General features: G+C 38.5%; 1 protein-coding gene across 11 annotated transcripts in view; it reads right to left on the bottom strand.

The window, feature by feature from the left end:
- Window positions 1–23,295, bottom strand: part of LOC134336845 (kinase suppressor of Ras 1-like) — a 199,543-nt gene that overhangs the window by 36,747 nt on the left and 139,501 nt on the right. For 10 of the 11 annotated variants that reach the window (XM_063031414.1, XM_063031415.1, XM_063031416.1 and 7 more), the window contains exons 3-9: window positions 18,568–18,715; window positions 14,338–14,797; window positions 9,759–9,940; window positions 4,562–4,631; window positions 2,846–2,929; window positions 1,515–1,576; window positions 342–448 (exon numbers count right to left, since the gene is read on the bottom strand). In XM_063031414.1, the coding sequence (XP_062887484.1) occupies window positions 342–448; window positions 1,515–1,576; window positions 2,846–2,929; window positions 4,562–4,631; window positions 9,759–9,940; window positions 14,338–14,797; window positions 18,568–18,715 (1,113 nt within the window). The remainder of the gene's footprint in view (window positions 1–341; window positions 449–1,514; window positions 1,577–2,845; window positions 2,930–4,561; window positions 4,632–9,758; window positions 9,941–14,337; window positions 14,798–18,567; window positions 18,716–23,295) is intronic. The other variant, XM_063031421.1, reaches the window with a different exon arrangement.

Below are 23,295 nucleotides of genomic sequence, written 5' to 3'. Positions count from 1 at the left end.
AACTCCTCCCAGATTCTACCACTTACCTATAAACTGCAGACAATTTATAGGGGCCAATTAATCTGAGAACCTGCACACCTTTGGGATGTGGCAGGAAGCTGGAGTACCCAGCGGGAAGCATACCTTAATAGAGAGAACATGAATATTTGACGAAAAGCAATGGAGGTGAGGATCTAATTCAATTTCACTTGAGCTGAGGTAGCAGCTCAACTAATTGCCATCCACATGTTCCAAGTTTGTTTTTTTGGTGCTAAGATAATTTTACTTGAATACATTTATAATTCAAATTAAAAGCTACAAAGTTTTATTGCAGTTAAATCTACAAAACTAGCTTGTGTTACCTTTTTATGTGGTGTCTTTGGAAGGGTAGCAAACTGAGGCTCCCCAGGCCTGTCCACAGAATTATTTATATCAGATGGTACAGACTCAGTTCTTCGTATTTTTGTAACTAGTTAACAAAGAAAAATATGAGTTGTTGGTTTTCCCAAAAAAACAATATATTATCATATGAATTCTATCTTTGACTTTAAATTACAAATCACAAACCCACAGGCTCACCAACTATCTCACATATACCGTCGTCCACCCTCCCTCCATTACACTCAACCTGTTCCTCCATCTCCATCGTACCTGCTCCAATGATGAGACTTTCAACATGGGTGCCTCTGAGATGTCTTCCTTGTTTCTGATCCATGCTTCCCCTCGATCACAGTTGACAGAGCCCTTTGCTGCATTTCATCTACTACCCACAACTTGGCTCTCACCCATTCTGCTCCCAGATAGAGCAAGGATACTGTTCCCTGGTCCTCCTGCTCCCCCTCACCAGTCTCCACATTCAGTGATTCATCCTTTACAATTGATGGCAGTTCCAATGAGATTCTACACCAGACATACTGGTCTCTCCTCTCTCAGTATTCTCTGGAGATTGTTTCCCTTTTTGTCTCGCCAGTCTCCCCCGTTCTGTTCACAAACCCATTCCCTTTCTCATGACACATTCTCCTGTTATTGCGGGAGATGTAACACGCATCTTTTTTAAGTCTTCCTGTTTAACCATCCAGGGACTCAAACAGTGAGGTAGTGATTCACTTGGAACTTTTCCCAATCTAGTCCATCGCATTTGTGCTCACAATGTGCTCTCCTCTATTAGGAAAAGCCAATTGCAAACTAGGTGGCCACTTTAGGGAGCACATACTGTACATTCATTCTGCAGAGCTTCCAACTCAATAGGCTTTCATTCTCTGTCCCACTCACTCAATGACCCATCTATCTGTGACCCAACACAAGGTTGAGGAAAAACATCTCATCTTTCAACAGGGCAGAGAGCAGCCCTCCCGACACTGCACTGAATTCAACAGTTCTAACGGGTTGTATGAGAACTGGCCACATCATGACACAGTAAAAGGCTCTGGGGTGTAAAACTTACAACTCCAGCTATGAGAGGTACTAAAGCTAATCCACAAAACGTCTTACAGGGAATAATGCTGCGCACTCTATATTATGATCTGAAATCTTACTTTGGGGAAATGAAATCCGGCACGGAGGAGCTTCTTTTGTGCATTTGTTGTGGCACTTTAATCTAAGAGGAAAGCAAAATACAGTACCAAAATGCATTCAAATTTCAAAACTGAGGTAAGCAAAAGCTTTCATTGATCCTTAACAACAATTCAACAGGACGAATGGAAACAAGGGACTTGCCATGAATATTTTATGAATGAAAGCTGCTGATGCCTATAGGATATCTTGTTTGAAAAAAACATCCTGGCATTTACTTTCAATATTGCCGCTGATCCTTTATATGTGCTCATCACTTCAATTTGAAACATTTAAAGATTAATTTTTGACTGATTATACATATAGGTTGAGAGAATAACAAAAACTCGTTAGAAATAGTATCTTTCCCTGATGGATGTTTCCGCAGAATTTACTTTTAGGAAATGAATATATTCAGATTTGAAAACTAAGCACTCACAAAATTTGTCCATTTGCTTTTACAAACCACCCCCCCAAAAAAATCACATATTCTGCAGATGATGTGTGATTAAAGATTAATATTTATTCCTGAGAACATGTCACCAATGTGGTTTGGTCCAGTCTTTATCAGAAGCCAAGTGCTGGACGGATATCAGTAGCAGACACTGATGAAGATTGCTACCTTCAGCACACACAAAATGTTGATGGAACTCAGCAGGCCAGGCAGCACCTATGGACAAAAGTACAGTCCAACAAAGAAATCGAGTGTACTTTTGTAAATAGATGCTGCCTGGCCTGCTGAGTTTCTCCAGCATTTTGCGTGTGTTGCTTGGATTTCCAGCATTTGCAGATTTTCTCTTGTTTGTGGTTTGACTACTACCTTGCTGCCCAAGCCAAAATCAGATTAGCCAAAGCAAAGATTGGGGATTAAATTTGTGTTGTTTTTTTTATTTACTTTATTTAGAGATACAATGCAGAACAGCCCTTTCAGGCCCAATGAGTCGTGCTGCCCAGCAACCACCTATTTAACACTAGCTTAATTATAGAACAAATTACAATGACCAATTAACCGACTAACCATACGTCTTAGGACTGTGGAAGAAAACAAAAGCACCTGGGGAAAACCCACACAGTCATGGGGAGAACACACAAACTCCTTACAGCCAGCACTGGAATTGAACTCTGAACTCCAATGCCTTGAACTGTAATAATGTCACGCTAACTGCTACGCTACTGTGGTACCCCAGCTAGCTTGACCAGCTAGTGTCAGAAACCGATGTTTATTCAGGTTGTGTCACTCATTATGTAGAGTTGGGTGCTTGTCTGTGGCACTAGTTTATATAGTTATAAGTATAACTTCTCCAGTAGGACCTACCGACAGTGTTTGCACTTCACGCCAAACATCATATTTTTTTGACAAACTTGACATGTCTGCGAAAGCCAGGATTTTGTTGAAAACCTGGAAACAAATATTCAGTAGGTCTTTTAGTCCAAAAAATGCAAAACTAATCACAGCTAAGTGGATTATCGGTTCATTCAATGGTAAAAGACAACTTTACAGCAAAATGGAATGTAATTTATAGCAAAACCTAGATGGCTATCTGTATCCAAAGAAAAATAAACATGCACAATTTTTGTTAAAAGGCAAATAAAAATCACATGATGCACTTACACTGTTTAATAATAAGCAATTTTATCTTCTTTGAATGTGATGCAGTTGTGTGTTAGTGAATCTCTAGACTAGGGGTTCCCAACATTTTTAAGTCATAAACCACTGGTCTAGAGATTCACTCATTTTTGAGTCCACTATCACACAGCTCCATTTTAATGATAACATGTTCTAAAATTTCAAAAACCACCACCTCTGCTATAATAACTACAATATCCTTCTCCTTGGTGAATACAAATGAGAAGTATTCATTTATGGCTGTATGCCCTATGATTCCACACACAGATTGCAATTTTGGACACTAATGGAACCCACTATTTACCTGGTTCCTTTTCGCCCTTAAAATGTTTTGTAATTTTCTGTAGTCCTATGTCTACCAGTAGTCCCTCCTTGTCTACTTAATGTCTCTTTCTAAGAGTACTTTTTATACTCCTGAAATGGCCTTCCTCCCCACCACTACTTTTAGTTCCTATATCTGCCACATGCTTCTTATTTCATTCTTTACCTAGCCCTCAATGTTTCTTGCTGTCCAAATCTTTCATCCTCCTGGGTCTGGTTTCTCATTCTTTCACTTTTGAATGATTCTCACCTGTACTTCCAAGTAGCTGTTCCAAGTCTACTTCTTCCAGGACGTCAAAGTCAGCTTTCTTCCAATTCAGGATTTTAACATCAGGATCATCCTTACCCCTTTCCATAACTTATAAGTTATGAAACTTGTATAACCTGTAATTTACATGATCATTCCCTCTATAATGTTCTCCCATGAACTCTCCAACCACTTGCCCTTCTAAGTGCAGATGCAGTGCCACACCCGCTGTATTAATGTTAGCTACATACGGACTCAAATGCTCTCTATAATCACTTCAAAAAATTCCACTACCCCTCCCCAACAAAAGCCTTTCAATGTTAGAGGCCTTGCAATGCCATCTCCTCTTTTACATTTCACTGCCCATTCCTATATCATGCCTGAACTGTCAAATCATCTCCAAGTGTATATAAGAAAACATTATTGGTTCCATCAAAATAAATACCATTACAGTAGAAGTTGCAAGCTGTACTTACAATGAATTACATTGCCAAAATGCTTTCCTAGAAAGCTGCAAGACCCAACCTCATCTTTCCACAAGAAAACCTGATTTCAAATGTCTTTTTAAGTTAGTGGCAGTTCCAATAGGCAAGGAGAGTATATTGCAGAACCTGGATTCACTTAATAGCTATTTATTAGGCAATGATCTGCTCTGCTTTGGTATGGAGATTGAGATAATTATATTTTACCATTATATTCTACATCTGCCCCTCTTTGTTGGAGACAGATGTACAGGTTGTAAATGAAGTGCAAGATTACATAAAGTAAGAACTGATACTATTGCATTGGACATTTAAAAAAGCAGAAAATATTCGTGTTTCTCACATGTCACTTACCTATGTGTAATAGAAAGCCCAAAATCCCTGTGTTGCATCTGAGGGGATCCTCGCGGTACACGTAACGAATCTGTAATTGAAAAGATGAGATAAATGTATTTTTAAAACAATTAAAACTGTCACACAGTTAACAAAATGTTAAACATAAAAATAATCCAAATTATACATGATTATATAAGCAAATTTTACCCTGTATGACCATTATGAACATACTTATTTAGAAGAAGCACATTTTTAAACTCTAAAATTAATGTCTATGAAACACCAAATATTTCCAACAGGTTTAATAGATCACTGAAGTCCAGGTACTGAACAAGTTTTGGGGTAATTATACTAAAAAGCTCCATGCATAAAATTCATTTAAAAATAAATCTCCAATAAAAAACTGGCTGGTAAAAATAATTATAAAATTGCACATAAAAAAACTTTCCACACAGAACAGCTTTTGTCAAAGTAAAATATAATGGGTAGTCTGAAGTAACTACACATCTGCAATAAAACATTTGAAATGCTCAGCAATTCAGACAGGGTAACATTCTGTGGATAAATAGTTAATGTTTCAGAACTGTGGCAGAGAGACACCAAGCTGAATGAAGCCAGCATGGCCTTAAAAATTGCACAGTCACAGAGGATCATGCTGGGTGCTAATACAATGCACAGACTGAGGACAGTCTAGTTTGTATTTTGCTATTATATAGGATATCATCACTAAGACTATCCTAATGAAGAGATTAATAAAAGAATTTATGCAAGTATCAAATACAGCAACACACATCAAAGTTGCCGGTGAACGCAGCAGGCCAGGCAGCATCTGTAGGAAGAGGTACAGTCCTGACGAAGGGTCTCGGCCTGAAACGTCGACTGCACCTCTTCCTACAGATGCTGCCTGGCCTGCTGCGTTCACCAGCAACTTTGATGTGTGTTGCTTGAATTTCCAGCATCTGCAGAATTCCTGTTTGCGTATCAAATACAGTATACGGACAAACACAAAACAAGACAACATCAACTATATTACAAACCACACCAAAAATTTGCTTTACGAGATTATAATCAATAAGCACAAGCCTCATGTGCTCAACACTTGAACTTTATAGTTGTGTAATGAAAGTAGAAAACTATTTCCAGATACACTTTGTGTGAAAACTGCAAAATTAATGTTTTTCCTAATTTCCTCCCATTGAATGGCCGAGTTCTATGGTACTGCCAACACATTCACTCCGTCAGCCAGTCTTTATATACAGGCATAGGCATGGACATTGGATTTATCCTTTCATATGTCACATCATGACCACTAAGCCCATTTTTGTGTCTTCTCACATGGCATCCACTTTGTACCCAGAACCAACATGGGCTGTATACCGGTTGATGCTCCTCCTCCTTTCCCACCCACTAACAACTATTCTCTTCAGTCAGCAGCAAAGAACCAGCCTGCTGAGACTATCTTATTCCAAAAACAGGAATATTTAAATAAAATAATTTAGAAAAAAAAATGCCAAATACTGTTTTTACCATAGAATTATAAAACAAACACACTCTCTTAAGCTGATCCAGTGAATTACTGAACCATACAGATTAAAATGCCATGAATGCCATGTTGTGATAATTGACTTAGTGGCAGGAAAACACTACAAGTGATCTTGCTGGTTCTGAAATGCTGAGTTAAAAGCAGTCTGCACTCCTTCCATTACTATTAGCCAGTGACCTCAGCAAATTAAGTTTGTGAACTCTAGTAATGACTAAATCAAGATTAGCTATGAAAACCCAGTTTGCACCAAGGTTCACAGAAATATTTTTTAAAATGCTTTGAATCTAAATTATCATAGAAAGTGAGAGTGGAGATAAAATTGTGGCAAAATAGAAATTAGCAAACAAAAAAGGGGAACAATGAAAGAACATTCCAAATTTGAGTTTACAGAATGCACAATAATGTGTTTGCTATTATTTTCTCCAATGATAAAGAGAATAAAAAATAGTGAATATTTATGGTTCTTTTTTTGGCAGCTGAATAAATTATTCCATGTGGTTAAAAAGAAAGTGGCAAGATGAATCATAATAGCTCTCCAGGATGACTCAGTCAGTTCTTACTGTCTGGGCCAATAAGTGAAGTGATGTTGTTAAATTTAACAACTGTACTACTGAAGTTGATCACCTATCCAGAACAAACAGTTTCTGTACTTGATGCAATATATAAAAGCAGCAAGTTACCGCATACAGAAATTAGGCATTGTCATACTCAAGTAATAGAGCTGGCAACAAAAAGCAAAGGTTCTCGTAACAATTACATTTATTGTTGGTGTTTTACTATGGTTGTAGAGGGGGGAAAGCAGCAAATGTATGACAGGGACTTTTCACAGGACATCAGGCACTTGGTCTAAGCAGTCCATATGGTGCTTACTCTCCACCGCAGCCAACTCCTGTTGTTCTTCATCTAAATTTATCCAAAGTCCTCTATTCTCTTCTTCCTAATGTTTACACAGTATCCGCTCAAATGCAACAGCACTTGTGTACTCCAACCCCTTCCTGCAAGCTCCACACATTCACATTCACTGCATAAAGACATTTTTTTCTCATTTAGTCCTAGATGATGTATCCCATAGATTAAGACTATAAACTCTAAATAGACTCCAAAGTCAGGTGATACATCCTGTATCTACATATTCAAGCTCTCCAAGAATTCTGTGTTTCAATGAGGTAATTTCTTATTCTTCAAGTTAAAAAAATGGAGACCCAATCAACTAGATTTTCACCCCATCTAACAGATCTGCCATTCCTGAAACCAATCTGGTAAGTTTTCACTGTATTCCCTCTATGGCAAGTATCTTTTATTAAGCAGAGTGACTAGAATTACATACAATACTATATAGAATTCTAGTAACCTTTACTAATAAGGATCAACATTTTCATTCTCTAAAAATATCCTCAGCTTCCCTCTTTCCTCTTTCAAAGTGGATATTCTTACATTTTTCCATCTGTCGCTCGGCATGACCACATCCAGTTAAAGCCTCATTGCATCTTCATCACCTGCTTTATTTTCCCACTTAGATTTATATCAGTAGGAACCTCGAAAATGTCACATTTTGTCCCTTCAGCCAGATCATCAATATAAATTCTGAATGACTGGAGCAATCCCTGTAGAACCCCAGCAGTTACTGTCTTCCAACCCAAAAAGCACTAATTGATAGAGACACAAGAAATTGTAGGTGCTCAAATCTGGAGCACCAATCTGCCGGAGGAACTCAGCAGGTTGGGAGCATCTGTGGGGTGGGAGCAGGGCAGAAATTGTCAATAGTTTGTGTTGAAACCCTGCATCAGTGCTTGTAAGCTGTTCCTGCTCTGTTTCCTACTCTCTGTCCACACTGGCTCTGACTTTCCTCAGCTATATCTGTATATATGAAACCTCGGTACATGCCATTGGTTCTATACCAAAGATTGAATAAAGTCAGAAACAGGAGCTGACTACCCAACCCAAACCCACTTGGATTTGATTACATTTGGGGAGTCATGTTAGGTCAGCTTTCAGAAAACACTCAAAATCACTTGGCTGGATTGGTACCAAAAATTAATTTGCTAGTCTTGGCATTTGACTGGTCATGATGGTGGAAGGGCAAGTAGTGATGAGGAAGCAGGAAGACTGCAGAACTTAGATAGATTGGGAGAATTGGTAAATAAGTGGCAGATGTAATATAATCATGCACTTTGGTAGAAGAAATAAAGGCATAGACTATTTTCTAAACAGGGAGAAAATACAGGTTGACATTCTAAATTGGATGAAGGCCAATTTTGATGGTATCAGAAAGGAACTGGCAAGTGTGGTTTCTGACAAAGATGTACTTGGTAAGTGGGAGGCCTTCAAAAGTGAAATTTTGGGAGTACAAGATTTGTATGTTCCTGTCAGAATAAAAGGTAAGAATAACAGTTTTAGGAAACCTTGATTTTCGAGATATATTTAAGCCCTGGTTAAGAAAAAAGCAGGTACATTGCAGTTAGGAAAAAATGAGGTATTTGAGGAATGTAAGAAATGCAAGAGAACATTTAAGGAGAAAACCAGGAGGGCTAAAGAAGGCATGAGGTTGCTCTAGCAGACAAGGTGAAGGATGTCCTGCTGAAGGGTCTCAGCCCAAAACATCAACTGTACTCTTTTCCATAGATGCTGCCTGGAGTTCCTCCAGCATTTTATGTGTATTTGATTAACATTTTTTATATAATTATTCTTTCAAATCCTGCCCAATTTGACACATAGAGGTTTTACATACAAACAACTACATGAAGGTTATACTTTAAACACTTTAACTTATTTTTCCCCCAAGCTTTTTGCTCTCGTGTTTCCTCCCAGACAAAAGAAGGCTTATGCTGTTCAGCTGTATACTTTCTTCAAGTCAGTGGTGGGTACAAAAGCATTCCCACCACAAGAAACAGCCACGGTTGGAGAAAGTCAACAAGGGTTTCCACGTGAAATCACCTTTGAAGGTGAAGTGAGATTATCAGCCTGTGCAAGAGGAGTGGCCACAAAACTTTCTGCCTGTTGATGAATATCCAGTGGCTAAGTGTACACGAAGGAGTCATCCAGTTGAACTCAGTCAGGAGTTAAGCAGGCACAAAGATTGCAGAGCATTAAATATTATGGCTGCAGCTAGCCAGTTATGTATTAGGCAGATATCCAGTCAGATAATGCATTATCAATGCAAGTTAGTTTTGTGTACCCAATGCAACCATGGACTGTATTATACAAATCACTGAGGCATGGGTACAATTAGACAGTTGCTGGTTCTTTACAACACTATATGGATAATCTAAATTATCGAAAGGTACTTGGGCTGCTCATACCCCTGACAGTGATTTGCTCAAGAACCATATTAGTCACACCATTTGTACAACAAGCTTAGTTGCTTTCTCAGCTACACTGCAAAACGGTTATATGAGAAAGAAAGTGGAATTAATTATGTTTTCAAACAGATGATGAAAATAGACATGAGACATGCTTCATTAAATGTTTCATTAAAAACATACGATTTGAATCAATTCTGCATCAATTAGGTTTAGGCTACAGATGAGTTCCCTAGTCATTCCATCCATTTAGATAAGTCATGCAAGAGAGAAATACAAGCATGCCATGCCATGCAGCAAACTAATCTGAGACATGCAAAGCTTCCAGACATAGAGCTTGGCTCAGCAGCATTACTAATGTTTAAATACCAACTTTTAGGAGAACTGTGGTCATCAGATGCACAAGGTGTTGAGGGAAGACAGTAAGAACTTCCAATAGATGGAGGAAAGAAAGGCCTACATGGTAATAAGGGGGATCGGGTCACGATATCATCACAGTTGGTGCCACTGCCATTGATGTTCAGATTGAGAAAAAACTTGTTTTTCTTACCGAACCTAGGAAGGAAAAAAAAATGTACAAGCAGTTACAATGAGAGGCAGAATAAACAGCATGAAATAATCACAACTGCAGAGCAAGTCACAAATTCTATTAGCATTAGCAGTAACATTAAGACTATTAATGATGGAGCAGAATATAGTTATGTGATAATCTTTTGACAAAGTGGCTAAGTGTCGAGGTAGTTTCTGTGTGGTTTATGGGGCATATTCTATATATTGCAGCACCCTTAACCACTGGAATATACACTCAGTGGCCACTTTATTAGGTACACCTACTCATTAATGGAAATTCCTAATCAGCCAATCATGTAGCAGCAACTCAATGCATAAAAAGCATGTTGACATGGTCAGACCAAACATCAGAATGGAGAAGAAATGTGATCTAAATGACTCTGACTGCAGAATGATTTCTGGTGACAGACAAGATGGTTTGAATATCTCAGAAACTGCTGACCTCCTGGGATTTTCATGCACAACTGTTCTACCTACCAAGTGCTGACCATTCTACTTACCAAGAGAGTTCTCCTCCATGATCATGACCATAATTTATAAACACAAAAGACCGATGACAAACAGACACAGGAAGTACTGATTTCTGCCATCAGCAAACAAGAAACAGCTTGAAGCCTTTCAAATCATGGTCAGGGATTTCAATCAGGCTTGTTTGAAGAAATTTCTGCTCAATCATCATCAACGTACCACCTGCAGCACCAGGGGTCCCAATACACTCAACCGTTGCTATATCATGATTAGGCATGCCTAGACCAGATCTCTGGAAATCTGATCACTTGGTTGTCTTCCTTCTACCTGTGTACAGGCAGAGGCTAAAGAGCAAGGCTCCGGAAGCAAGGACAAGGAAGAGGTGGTCGTGGGGGGCAGAGGAGTGGCTAAGGGATTGCTTTGAGTCAGTGGAGCGGGCCATGTTCAAAGGCTAGGAGGATCTGAAGGAATATACCACATTTGTCACAGACTTCATAAAAAACAGTCGAAGTCGAGTGTGTCCCCACAAAATCATTCAGAGTCTTCCCCAAACAGAAGCCCTGGATGAACCATGAGATCTGCGACCTACTGAGGGACAGATCGGGAGCATTCACATCAAGTGACCAAGCAAAATACAAGTGATCCAGGTACGATCTCTAGAAAGCCATCTCACATGCAAACTGACAATTCTGGACCAAACTTGAATCACTGAAGGTTGTTTTGACAGCTGTGACAGGGCTTGAATGTTACCATCTCCTATATAGTGAAACCAAGCGACATAGGTGATAAGGATTTGCTCTGAGAGGAGCTCAGTGCCTTCCATGCTCGCTTTGACTGTTAAAATGTACAGGCAGCTTCACAAACTCCCACAACCCCCAGTGACCCTGTGATTTCCACCTCTGAAGACAAGATGAGAGCATCCTTCAGGAGGATGAACCCGCGGAAAGCATCCAGCTAGACAGGGTACCTGGCCTAATACTGAAGACCTGTACTGATCAACTGGCTGGAGTGTTCACCGATACCTTTAACCTCTTGCTTTGGTAGTCTGAGGAACCCATCTGCTTTAAACAGGCTTTGGTTATACCAGTAGCTACAAAGAATATGCCAACCTACCTCAATGACAGTCATCTCGTAGCACTTACATCCACTGCAATGAAGTGCTCCGGGAGTTTGGTAATGAAACCTATCAACTTCTGCCTGAGAAGCAACTTAGATCCCCTCCAATTTGCCTATTGTCACTAGGCCTCAATATCTCCTTGTGTACTAGATCCTCAATTTCCTCACTTGCAGACCCCAGTCAGTTCAGATTGGCAACAGCATCTCCTCCACAATCTCCATCAGCACAGGTACACCTGTGTACTTAGCCCCCTGCTTTATTTGATTTAAATTTATGTGAGATGAAGCACAGCTTGAATGCCATATTTGTGTTTGCTGATGACACCATTGCTGTTGGCTGAATCAAAGGTAGTGATGAATGAGCATATAGGAGAGAGAATGAAAATATGTCTGAGTGGTGCCACAACAACCACCCCTCACTCAATGCTAGCAAAACAAAGGAGCTGAATATTGACTTCAGGAGGATGAAACCGGAGGTCCATGAGCAAGCCATCATCAGGGGATCAGGAACCTTAAGTTCCTTGGTGTTATCATTTCAGATGATCTGTCCTGGGTCCAGCATGTAAATGCCATTACAAAGAAAGCACAAAAACATCTCTACTTTCTTAGAAGCTTGTGAATATTTGGCATGTCATCTGAAACTATAACAAACTTTTATAAATGTGTGGTGGTTGTGGACTTGCTTTTTAAGAACTCTACAACTCATTTGCTCAATATTTATTGCTTATTTATTTACTGTTATTATTTTGGTATTTTCTCATTTGGTATTAGCTCAGTTTGTTGCCTTTTGCACATTGGTTGTTGTCCATCCTATTAGGGATTCTATTGTGTTTCTTTTATTTACTGTGAATCCTCACAAGAAAATGAATTTCAGAGATGCATATGGTAATATATACTCTATGTACTTTGCTAATAAATTTACTTGGAACAGTCTCTAGCTTACAGCGCAGTATGAAAAACAAAAATCATCCAGTTCTGTGGGTGAGAGGTCAGAGGAGAATGTGCAGACTGGTTCAAGCTGACAGGAAGGCAATATTAACTCAAGTAACCACACGTTACAACAATGATGTGCAGAACAGCATCTCTAAACACACGTGTAAATCTTGAAGTGGATAGGCTGCAGCAGCAGAAGAACAAACTGGGTTTGACTTCTGTCCCTATTAAAGTGGCCACTGTATGAGATTTTAAGTGTAACACAGCTGTCAATTTTTTCAATATATACATCTACTGTAAACTGAAACTGAAGAATTGATACTTGGAATGAGGATTGGCATACTTTAGGAAAATAAAGCAACAGATTGTACTGAGTGTGGTTGACTGAAGATAACGAACTCTATAAATATGATTGACAGGAACATTATTGCTTACAAAGAAATTTCATTATGAATAAAACTCAGCTACTGTTAATTGCAGGAATTCTTGCAAAATGAAAGCAACTTGTCATTTGTTCAATCAATTTATTTAAAAAAACGATCTGTCACTCAAACTTTATTCAATTAAAATTCCACCCAGTCATTAGACTCAAAATAAAACAAATAAATGTTAGTGTTTTAATAACTCTTGTGCTTTCTGGATAGTGATCTAGAATCGCTACCTTAGTCAATTTACCCTTGTAGCACAAGAACAAAAAGGCTGAGATAAGGAAGCCTGTTACTGACTGTGAATGAAACATCATGATTTTGTGGCCAAATCGGCTAAAAAAAAGATTGATTATTTAAATTATCAAGAACTTTTCTACTGATTTTTGATAATCTTGGATCTAGATCTTTGGAGGTCTGAAGTGAAATTTATGTTGTTAGAAAAGAGCAATATTCTTTGAAGGTATTACACAAGCACTTTGGCCAAATTCCAATTCTCATCCAAAAGTACGATTGTAGAATGCATGAACTTTAAACTCTGTTTTGTAGAAGATCATACCATCTTTTCCTTCACAACTTTTTCTTACCAATCAGAACATCTAGTATTTACTTCAAAAACCTGTACACCTTCCTCTACACTATCCAGAAATTAACATTAAAAGGCAGATGTGAGCAACTTGGTCCTAATTAATTCTGCTGAAAGGTCATGTGCTTGAATCAACTCTATTCCCCTTTTCATTGATGCTATCTGATTTCCTATATTTAATTTTATCGAATCTTTCCTCTTGGGGTTAAGAGAAACTGTTATGAATTTCAAATATGGTAAGAAATTGAAAAAATATGGATAGCTGTTAGCATCAAGCAGTCTTACTTCACTCCTCCTAATACAGCCTGACCTAACAGACATTATCTTAGGTCATTGCCACAAATTCAGCTCAACCAATCATTAACAAAGTTTAAGTGAAACTTGTGAAAAACATTTCAAAATTATAATGCAATTTCAGAGTTACAAACAATGCAATAGAACAGGTTTAATGATTACAAAAATGAAAAATTAAAAGCTAAACTAGCAGTTCATATTTTAAGAGAATGGCAAATATTAGCAGATAACTGCTAATTCATCATTCGTCTTCCTTGCATGCTAAAAGGTATGTACTTTCTTAAAGAAAGAAAAATTGCAAATTGAAAGGTACCCACTATTAACTTGAGTTCCAACAAATTATTAGACTTCGCCTGTGTGCAAAAGGCACTTAAATAGATTCTCAAAGCAAACTGATCTTCAATTAATTTTTAAACCAGTGATTCAGAACCTACAAAAACTTAATAGATCTTCCTAGCCAGCTTTTGATCTAGAAAGCCCTGTAATTGGCATTAATTAAAAAGTCACTGCAATTGCATATAGATGAACCCATTTGTTGCAATGAAGCAAGCTATACTTACTTAATTGCTGGTACCTCATCTATTCTATTGCCCAGTTGAGATTCATGAGATTTACTTCTGGTAAGTCCTGAGAAAGCAGGAAAAAGCTGAATAAGTTTCCGTGAAGGTGGTGGTGGAGTTCGTGGTGGTTTAAATCTATTTTTCTTCTTTGCTGGAGGAGTGGCCGGTGGTGTAGTTGTAATGGTTTGAGCTCCAGACATTCGTCGACCTGGTTGAGGGGACTGTGAAAAGGGGTCCACTAAATTATCTGACCGACTTGGCAAGTACACATAATCTGAAGTAGGAATAACTGAAACAGAGACTGAACGTGGTTGTGGATGAATTAGTCTGGAAACAGGTGAAGGACTGTGTGGCAGTCTGGAGCCAATAGAAAACATCAACTCTGGAGGTGGTACAGGGTTGCTTTCTCGTCTTGTTTCAGTTGAAGTCCAAAGAACTGCATCATCTTGTAACTCTCCACCTGTTCAAAAGTAAAGTCAAAGACAAAAGCATTTATCAATTCAGAAACAATACCTTTAAAGTTCCTTGGTTCACACCAAATTCATGGTGACAAAAAAATTAAATTAGAATAAGGGTAATAATGAAAAATTATGAAGTAATATTTACTATTCCCCAAGTCAAGGGTTCCCAACCTTTTTATGCCATGGACCCCTACCATTAACCAAGGGATCTGTGAACCTTAGGTTGGGAATCCCTGCTCTAAGTAGACAGACAATTAGACAGATATCAAATTATAATTGACACTTACTAAATTCACAAATTCAGACATTTCATTAACTTTGTCCTAGACTTGTTAATTTAGAAGATTTTATTGTTTTAGGGAAGAGCAAAGAAGGAAAGCATGAGATCAGTCATTAAGAATAAAACAAATTAATGCAAAAAAATTAAAGTAAACTATTCAAATTTGATGGACAGAATGACCAATTTCATTGCTGTTGACTTTGCATTCTTGACTTTGCATCACTTGTTTAAATTAGCCAGAAAACGTGTTTCTTAATCATAAATGACAATAATGACCTGTCTGTATTGAATTAGCTAATCAAAGCCTAAGTTTCAATTGGTAAGCTGCAATAATTTCATATTCAATGGTTGAATTCGTACCTTTGAGAGACAGTGATCATAACATGATAAAATTCACCCTGCAGTTTGACAAGGAGAAAATAAAATCGGATGTATCGGTATTACAGTATCGTAAAGGGAATTACAGAGGTGAGAGAGAGGAGCTGGCCAAAGTTGATTGGAAAAGGAAACCAGCAAGGTGACGGCAGAACAGTGGCCGATGTTTCAGGGGAAACTTGGAAAGGACAGAAAAGATACATCCCAAAGAAGAAAAAATGTTCTATAGGGAGGATGAGGCAACTGTAGCTGACAAGGGAAGACAAAGACAACATAAAAGAAAGAGAGGACATGTAATATAGCAAAATTGAGTGGGAAGGTAGAAGATTGCGAAACTTTTAAAACCCAAGACAACAACTAAGAAAAGCCATAAGGAGAGAAAAGATTAAATATGAATAACCAATAATATTATAAAGGATACAAAAAGATTTTTCAGATATATAAAGAGTAAAAGAGATGAGAGTGGATATCGGACCACTGGAAAATTATGTTAGAGAGGTGGTAATGAGCAACAAAGAAATGGTGGACAAACTTAATAAGTATTTTGCATCAACCTTCACTGTAGAAGGCACTAACAGAATGCCAGAAATATAAGTGTCAGGACGCAGAATTAAATGACATTGCTATGACAAGGAGGAGGTGACAAGCCTTGGGAAGCTGGTAAGTCTGAAGGTAGATAAATCACCTGGACCAGATGGACTACACCCCAGGGTTCTGAAAGAGATAGCAGAAGAGGTTGTGGAGGCATTAGTAATGATCTTTCAAGAATCACTAGATTCTGGAATGGTTCCAGTGAACTGGAAAATTGCAAATGTCACTCCAATTTTTAAGAAGGGGGATGCAGAAGAATGGAAATTATAGGCCAGTTAGCCTGACTTCAGTGGTTGGGAAGATGCTGGAGTTCATTATTAAGAATGAGGTTTTGGGTACTTGAGAAGCACATGGTAAAATTTACCAAGGTCAGCGTGGCTTTCTAAAGGGGAAATATTGCCTGGCAAATCTGTTGGAATTTTTTGAGGAAATAACAGACAGGATAGACAAAGGAGAGTCAGTGGACGTTGTCTATTTGGATTTTCAGAAAGCCTTTGACAAGGTGTTGCACATGAGGCTGCTTAACACAATAAGCCAATAGTATTACAGAAAAAGTACTAGCCTGGACAGAAGATTGGCTGACTGGTAGGAGGCAAAAAGTGGGAATAAGTGGGGCCTTTTCTGATTGGCTGCTGGTGATTACTGGTGTGCTACAACGGTCAGTGTTTGGACCGCTTGCTTCTTTTCACATTGTAAGTTAGTGATTTAGATGAAGGAATTACGGCTTTGTTGCCATGCTTGCAGACGATACGATGACAGGTGAAGGGGCAGATAGTGTTGAGGAATCAGGGTGTCTGCAGAAGCACTTAAATTGGGGGAATGGACAAAGAAGTGGCAGATGGAATATAGTGTAGGGAAGTGCATAATCATACACTTTGACAAAAGGAATAAAGGCATGGACTGTTTTCTAAATGGAGAGAAAATCCAAAAAAATCCAGGGCGCAAAGGGACCTAGGAACCCTCAGAATTCCTTGAAGGTTAACTTACAGGTTGAGTTGGTGGTAAGGAAGGCAAATACAATGTTAGCATTAATTTTGAGAGACTAGAATACAAAAGTAAGAATGTAAGGCTGAGGCTTAATAAGGCATTGGTCAGACTGCCCTTGGAAAATTGTTTTGGGCCCCTTATCTAAAAAAAGATGTGCTGGCATTGGAAACGGTCCAAAAGAGTGTCACAAGAATGATGCCAGGAATGAAAGGGCTAACATATGAGGAGCACTTGATGGCTCTGGGCCTGTACTCACTGGAGTTCAGAAGAACGAGGGGGGAATCTCATCAGGGTTGCCAACTGTCCCATATTAGCTGGGACATCCCGTATATTGGGCTAAATTGGTTTGTCCCATATTTCCCCCGCTAAGTGACTTTTTACTTTCAGCATTAAAATGCCAAACAATAGAATGTTGTGGAAATGAATACACAACCCCGCTTTAGAGGCCTTAAAATTTAGGAAGAAGTAACTACTATTTAAACAATTCTGGTACCATGTTAAGATGGTTAATTCATGGTTAGAATAATAAAATGTCAATTCTATATACCATCACAAAATCATAAATAATGTTCATATTGCATAATGTGATAAAATATATGCTACTGACTGGAGTTTTGTCTTCTACCATCAAACTTTATATCTTAAGTAATACATTTTGAAGCTAATGTATATAACATCCACCCATTTTAAATTAAACTGTTAGATTTATAAACCTTGGATTTATTTCAAATTTGAAAGATACACTAAGTACTGCAAACAAATTACAAAACTGTTAATGAATAGTAAGATACGAGGGAATATGAAGAATAAATTTCAACTTGAATGGCATCGACGACTGGAATACAGACAGTGGCAGACTCGTTCAATTGACCATTCCACTCATTTCCTGATTGGAGACTTAACAAAACAATACCTCCCATCCTGGAAAGAAGGGGCTTCCAGACTACATGGGAACTTGTGTTTTGTATTAGCCAGCCAAGCTGGTTTTATTATGCCACTCCACCCTAAGAAAAACAACAACTAAAGACTTCAGATAACAAGCCACATCAAAATGAAAAGTCACAAAACTGGTTGATATGTGACACATTCCTGTAAAGTTTCTTTGGAATAAAGCACTAAAACAAATATCTGAAGAAGAAGAAAGCCCTTAACTCCGAGTGGAGTCATCGGGACGCCGTCATGACAGTGTTTTTTTTTAGCAGGCTTTCTTATTTTTACGAGGCTGAGTTGCTAGCTCGATGCTCAACCCAGCACAGATGGAAAGCGTGCAAGGGTGCCGGCTGGATTTGAACTCGGGAGCCTTTGCTCCGAAGTCCGGCGCTGAAAAACAAGTATTTACCAGAGTGAAAAAACTACAGTACATTAAATCACAAAGCCCACACAAGATAATTAAAACAAGCATCATTCATTTTAGAGAAAGAAAAATGGAAGTTATTTTAGATCCTCAGACCAACTTAGGAGACTCACTCAAGATATCGTGCTTCTCTTGTAATCAATCTGTCACAAATCATTTACGAGCTAGTCAGGAATAATTACCAGAATCATTTATACTTCTTAAACACGAGAGGGCAGCATTCAATCGGCAACATTCCTCAGGGTTAGCTCCATATCTCTTCATGGCTTCACAGACTTTAGTATCCGACATACTCAGCAAGATATCTAGTGTTAGGTTATCTGGAATCTCCTGGAGCAGAACAAGATATAAATTTCAGAGTTGAACTCGGAACATTACAAAGGCATTCATTCTTATTGAAACTCAGCTGCACTTTACTAGAAATTTAATACGAGTTTGTTTCCAAACAAAATCAGCAAAAAAAGTTTTCCCTTTGAGCTATTCAGCTCAGTTGTACCCACACAAGAAAAGTGACAACAAAGAGGAATAAAGAAAGCAGCAGACAGCCCCAAAATTATCGCACTACATAAAGCTGCATCACTAAGTCACCAATTTATGGGAATTCAATCAAAGTTTGGTACTGATGTTTAAGAATGCAGGAAGTAAATTCCATGTCCCAACCCAGTGTAATGCCAGTCATTTCATTTCCAGTAATGCAGCCCTTAAGCGCCAGATGAACGGAACAATCAAGAGGCAAAACTTGAATGACCTCACCTCACATGTCCCAGCAGCCCAGATAATGCAGCAGACTTTTTTTTAAAATACAGAAAGTCTTCCAGTCTGAGTAAAATAGTTTGAGAATTGTGTGGAAGCCTTCAAAAAAGAAAGCAGATTGAGAAGACTGTTTGAGGCTGACTGCTGTTCTGCTTCAACACCATGTTTTATGAAAATGACATTAGTCACCAATGACATTTTAAAAATTAAATTCTATAAATTCTCAACATTCCCTGGCTTCTGTATATCTTGCTTTCAGTTAGTGAAACATCGAGAGAAGCAGAATTTCAGGCTTAGCCACTAGAAAGATGAGAGTGATAGCTATTTCACATACATGCCACAGGCCTTGGGAGTATAATGTTTCCTGATAAAATGCAAAATGTTTTCTAAGGCACAGTATACTACAGACTAAATGATTGTAAATAGGGTTAGTTCAGATGGTTTAGCTTAGATCAATTAATTCAGTTTTGATTACTTGGCGGTCAGCATAGATGAGCCAATGGGCCCGTTTCTGTGCTGGATGATTGCAATATAAAGCTCTAAAGAATGCACATTTCAAAACATTTTACGTTAGTGTATCATCTTACATTGGTCAGGGATCCCTCATGCAGGATATCATCTGAGTTTGCAACTGCAGCATGCAGTCATTGGAACAGAACTTCGGCATGCAAGACAAAAATAAACCTAACAATTCCCCTTCAAAATAACTCAATATAAAGCAATTTAAGTTGCATATAATTGTAAAACCAACTTTATTTTTTTTAAATATACTGTGTTTCTGTCCTTTGTTTCATCCAAATAGGTGGACATCAAGGAAAACTAAAGCTGACCTGTACAGAATTCAGACGTTCAATCCATTTTGTATTTATTTTTGTTCTATAATATGAAATTTACAAGGTATATGTAAACTACTCAGGCCAACTTATCAACAACACAAGGTACTATGCTGAGAAAAGGACTAACAAAATTGAAGGTTGAATGGCATTAACTTCAAGATTCCCTGGCCTTTTGTAGAATTTTTATGCCAATCATGTGCGTGATAATCACAAAAAAATTGGTCACGTTTTAACAACAATGCAAACTAATCAGTACTGTGCAAAAGTCTTAGGCACATATATAAATGGCTAGGGGACCTGTATTTGTCAACTTAGAGCAGACAGTGAGTTTGTAAAACTGGCAGGAGCAAAGGATGTTAGGAACGCAAAGGTGGAACACTGTGGGCAGGGTGTGGGACAGGTGGCAGAGAAGGAGTGACAATAACTTTCTGCACTTCTTGAGGTCACAGGCAGAGCAGCTGACATATCAAGCTATGATGCATTCAGATAGGTGCTTTCTATGGTGAATCAGCAAAAACTGATGAAGGTCAAAAGGAACATGTCGAATTCCTTTAGCCTCCTGAGAAAGCAGACGCACTAGAGAGCATTTTTGCCCATGGCATCTACGTGGTTGACCAGAAGGGCTATTGGTGAAGTCTTTCTTTGGTGAAAGACACTCCAATGAATTTGAAGCCTTCAATCCTTTTAACCTCAGCACCTCTGAAGTTCAAGTTTAATTGTCATTCAACCATGCGTGAACACCCATCTATACAGCCAAGTGAAACTGCGTTACTCTGCCAGCAAGGTGCAAAACACAGTACTAACAGTCATACACAGCACAAGGCACATATAAAATATCAGTAAAATACAGTCACACAGAAAAAAAGTCCAAGTCCCTGATTCCATGAATGTTGCAACAGTATGTAGTAGAACACAATACTTTAAAATTAAATTCCTCCGTGTTATCATTTCTGAGGACCTCTCCTGGGCTCAGCACGAGCCCAATTAAGAATAAAACACAGCACAGCCTCTACTTCCTGAAGAGTTTGCGAAGATTCATCACGACATCTATAACTCCCACCAATTTCTATGTAGATAGATGTGTGGTGGAGAATATATTGACTGGCTGAATCATAGCCTGGTATGGAAACACCGATTACCTTGAAAGGAAAATCCTACAAAAAGTAGTGGATATGGACCAGTCCGGCACCAACTCTGACACCCCACTCCTGGACGGCTGCAAACAGTCGAATGCAGCTTGAGGCCTAGTTCTTGCTATGACGAAGGTCCCGCAGCTCTTCCACTGTCCACACCCACCATTCACCAATAAGCCAGGATACTGGACTTGCAGCATTCCACATTATCAATGTCCAATTGAGTCTTGTGATCACAAGAAGAGTGACTAAGACCACCACTTGTTGCTACAAATCAAAAGTGTTTGTACCCCCCCTCCTTCCTGAAGTCAATGACAAACTCTTTTGTTTTGCAGATATTGAGGGAAAGGATGTCGTTATGACACCAAGTCACAAGGCTCCCTATCTTCTTCCTGTATTTATTTGAGATTCAGCACACTATGGTGGTGTCATCTGCAAACTTGTAGATGGAATTAGAGCAAAATCTGGCAATGCAATTTTGAGTATGTTGAGAAGGGGGCTGAAGTCAAAGCCTTCTGGGACCCAACTCTGAGATTAATCAAGGCAGTGGTGTTGCTGCCTATTCCAACTGACTGTGGTCTGTTGGTCAGGAACACAAGGATCCAATTGCAAAGGTGGCAGTTTGCAAAGATTCAGCATGTCATCTAAAACTTTGACAAACTTCTATCACTGTGTGGTGGAGAGTATACTGATTGGTTGCATCACAGCCTTGTACTGAAATAGCAATGCCCTTGAAAGGAAAAGCCTACAAAAAGTAGTGGACGCAGCCCCATCCATAACAGGGAAAGCCCTCCCCATCCATGAGCACATCTACAATGAGCTCGGTTGCAAGAGAGCAGCATCCATCATCAAGGACCCCCACCAGCCAGGTCACGCTCTCTTCTTGCTACTGCCATTAGGAAGGTGGTACAGGAGCCTCAGAACCCACATGACCAGGTTCAGGATTATTAATTACCGCATAATCATTAGGCTCTTGAACAGGAAGGGATAACTTCACTTGCCCCTTCACTGAACCATTCCCACAAACTATGCACTCTCTTTCAAGGACTCTATAACTCATTTTCTTGATATTTATTACTTATTTATTATTATTTAGTTTTTCTGTATTTACAGTTTGTCTTTTGCATATTGGTTGTCGTCTGTCCTTTTAGGAGCAGTTTTTCCACAGATTCTATTGTGCTTCTTGTATCTACTGTGAATGCCCGCAAGAAAATGAATCTAAGGGACATTTGAATATGGGACATATAAGAACTTTGATAATAAATTTAATTTGAACTTTGAACATAAAGCAGAATGATGTGCAATTATGCTAATTAGAGTTATGTTATTGGGAAATGGCTTTTTCCCTAGATCATAGGAGTCTTGAAGTAGAGGAGAACGGTTAAGATGAGAGAGGAAATATTTAAAAGGAGATCAGCAGGGTAAATAATTCGTACAGAAGGTGATAGTTATCTGGAATAAGCTTCCTGAGGAGGTGGTAGACTAACGGAATTACAACAATTAAAAGACATTTGGTTAGATACTTAGAAAGGAAAGGCATAGGGGAATATGGGCCTAATGCAAGAAAATGGATTACTTAGACATGCATTCTATCAGCATGGAGAAGATGGGATGAGAGAGCTCTTCTCTGTGCTGTATGATCCTATGATGAGCTGTAAATGTGACAATGCTTTTGTCACCAAACTTAAAAGTGCAAAATGTCAAATTATTTCTTTAAAAAGTACTTCCCTTTTATTTTTTAAACTTTAGTGATTCATCTACATAAATTTATTTTTGCAGTGCTTAAATTGCTCGATGTATTTTCTCTGTCTCCTGGATAGCTTTCCAGTTTCTGATCAAAATAAACTAATGGAACATTTAATCCTACTACTAATCCGCAAACTTTCAGACCAAACTCACAGATTGGATTGGATCTTGAAACTGGCATTACACAGAATAAAAAGTGGCTCTATTTGCTGATGCACAAAACAGGATTATAAAGAATTATTTTTTATGAATATTTAATGCAAAGTGACTGATGAATAATAAGCACAAGGGAAAGAGGCAATGATATCATAATTTATTGGGTCAAGATTAGAATCTGTTCAAGTGAAATTTGCAGCAAAATCTGCTCCAAGGAACCTAGCAGTATCTGATGTTGATACTGAGTATCTGAATCAAAGAGTTCAGTCTCTCAGTACTAGGTGCT

The sequence above is a fragment of the Mobula hypostoma genome, chromosome 23 (assembly GCF_963921235.1).
Source record: "Mobula hypostoma chromosome 23, sMobHyp1.1, whole genome shotgun sequence".
Taxonomy (NCBI): domain Eukaryota; kingdom Metazoa; phylum Chordata; class Chondrichthyes; order Myliobatiformes; family Myliobatidae; genus Mobula; species Mobula hypostoma.
This window is presented reverse-complemented; position numbering and strand designations above follow the sequence as displayed.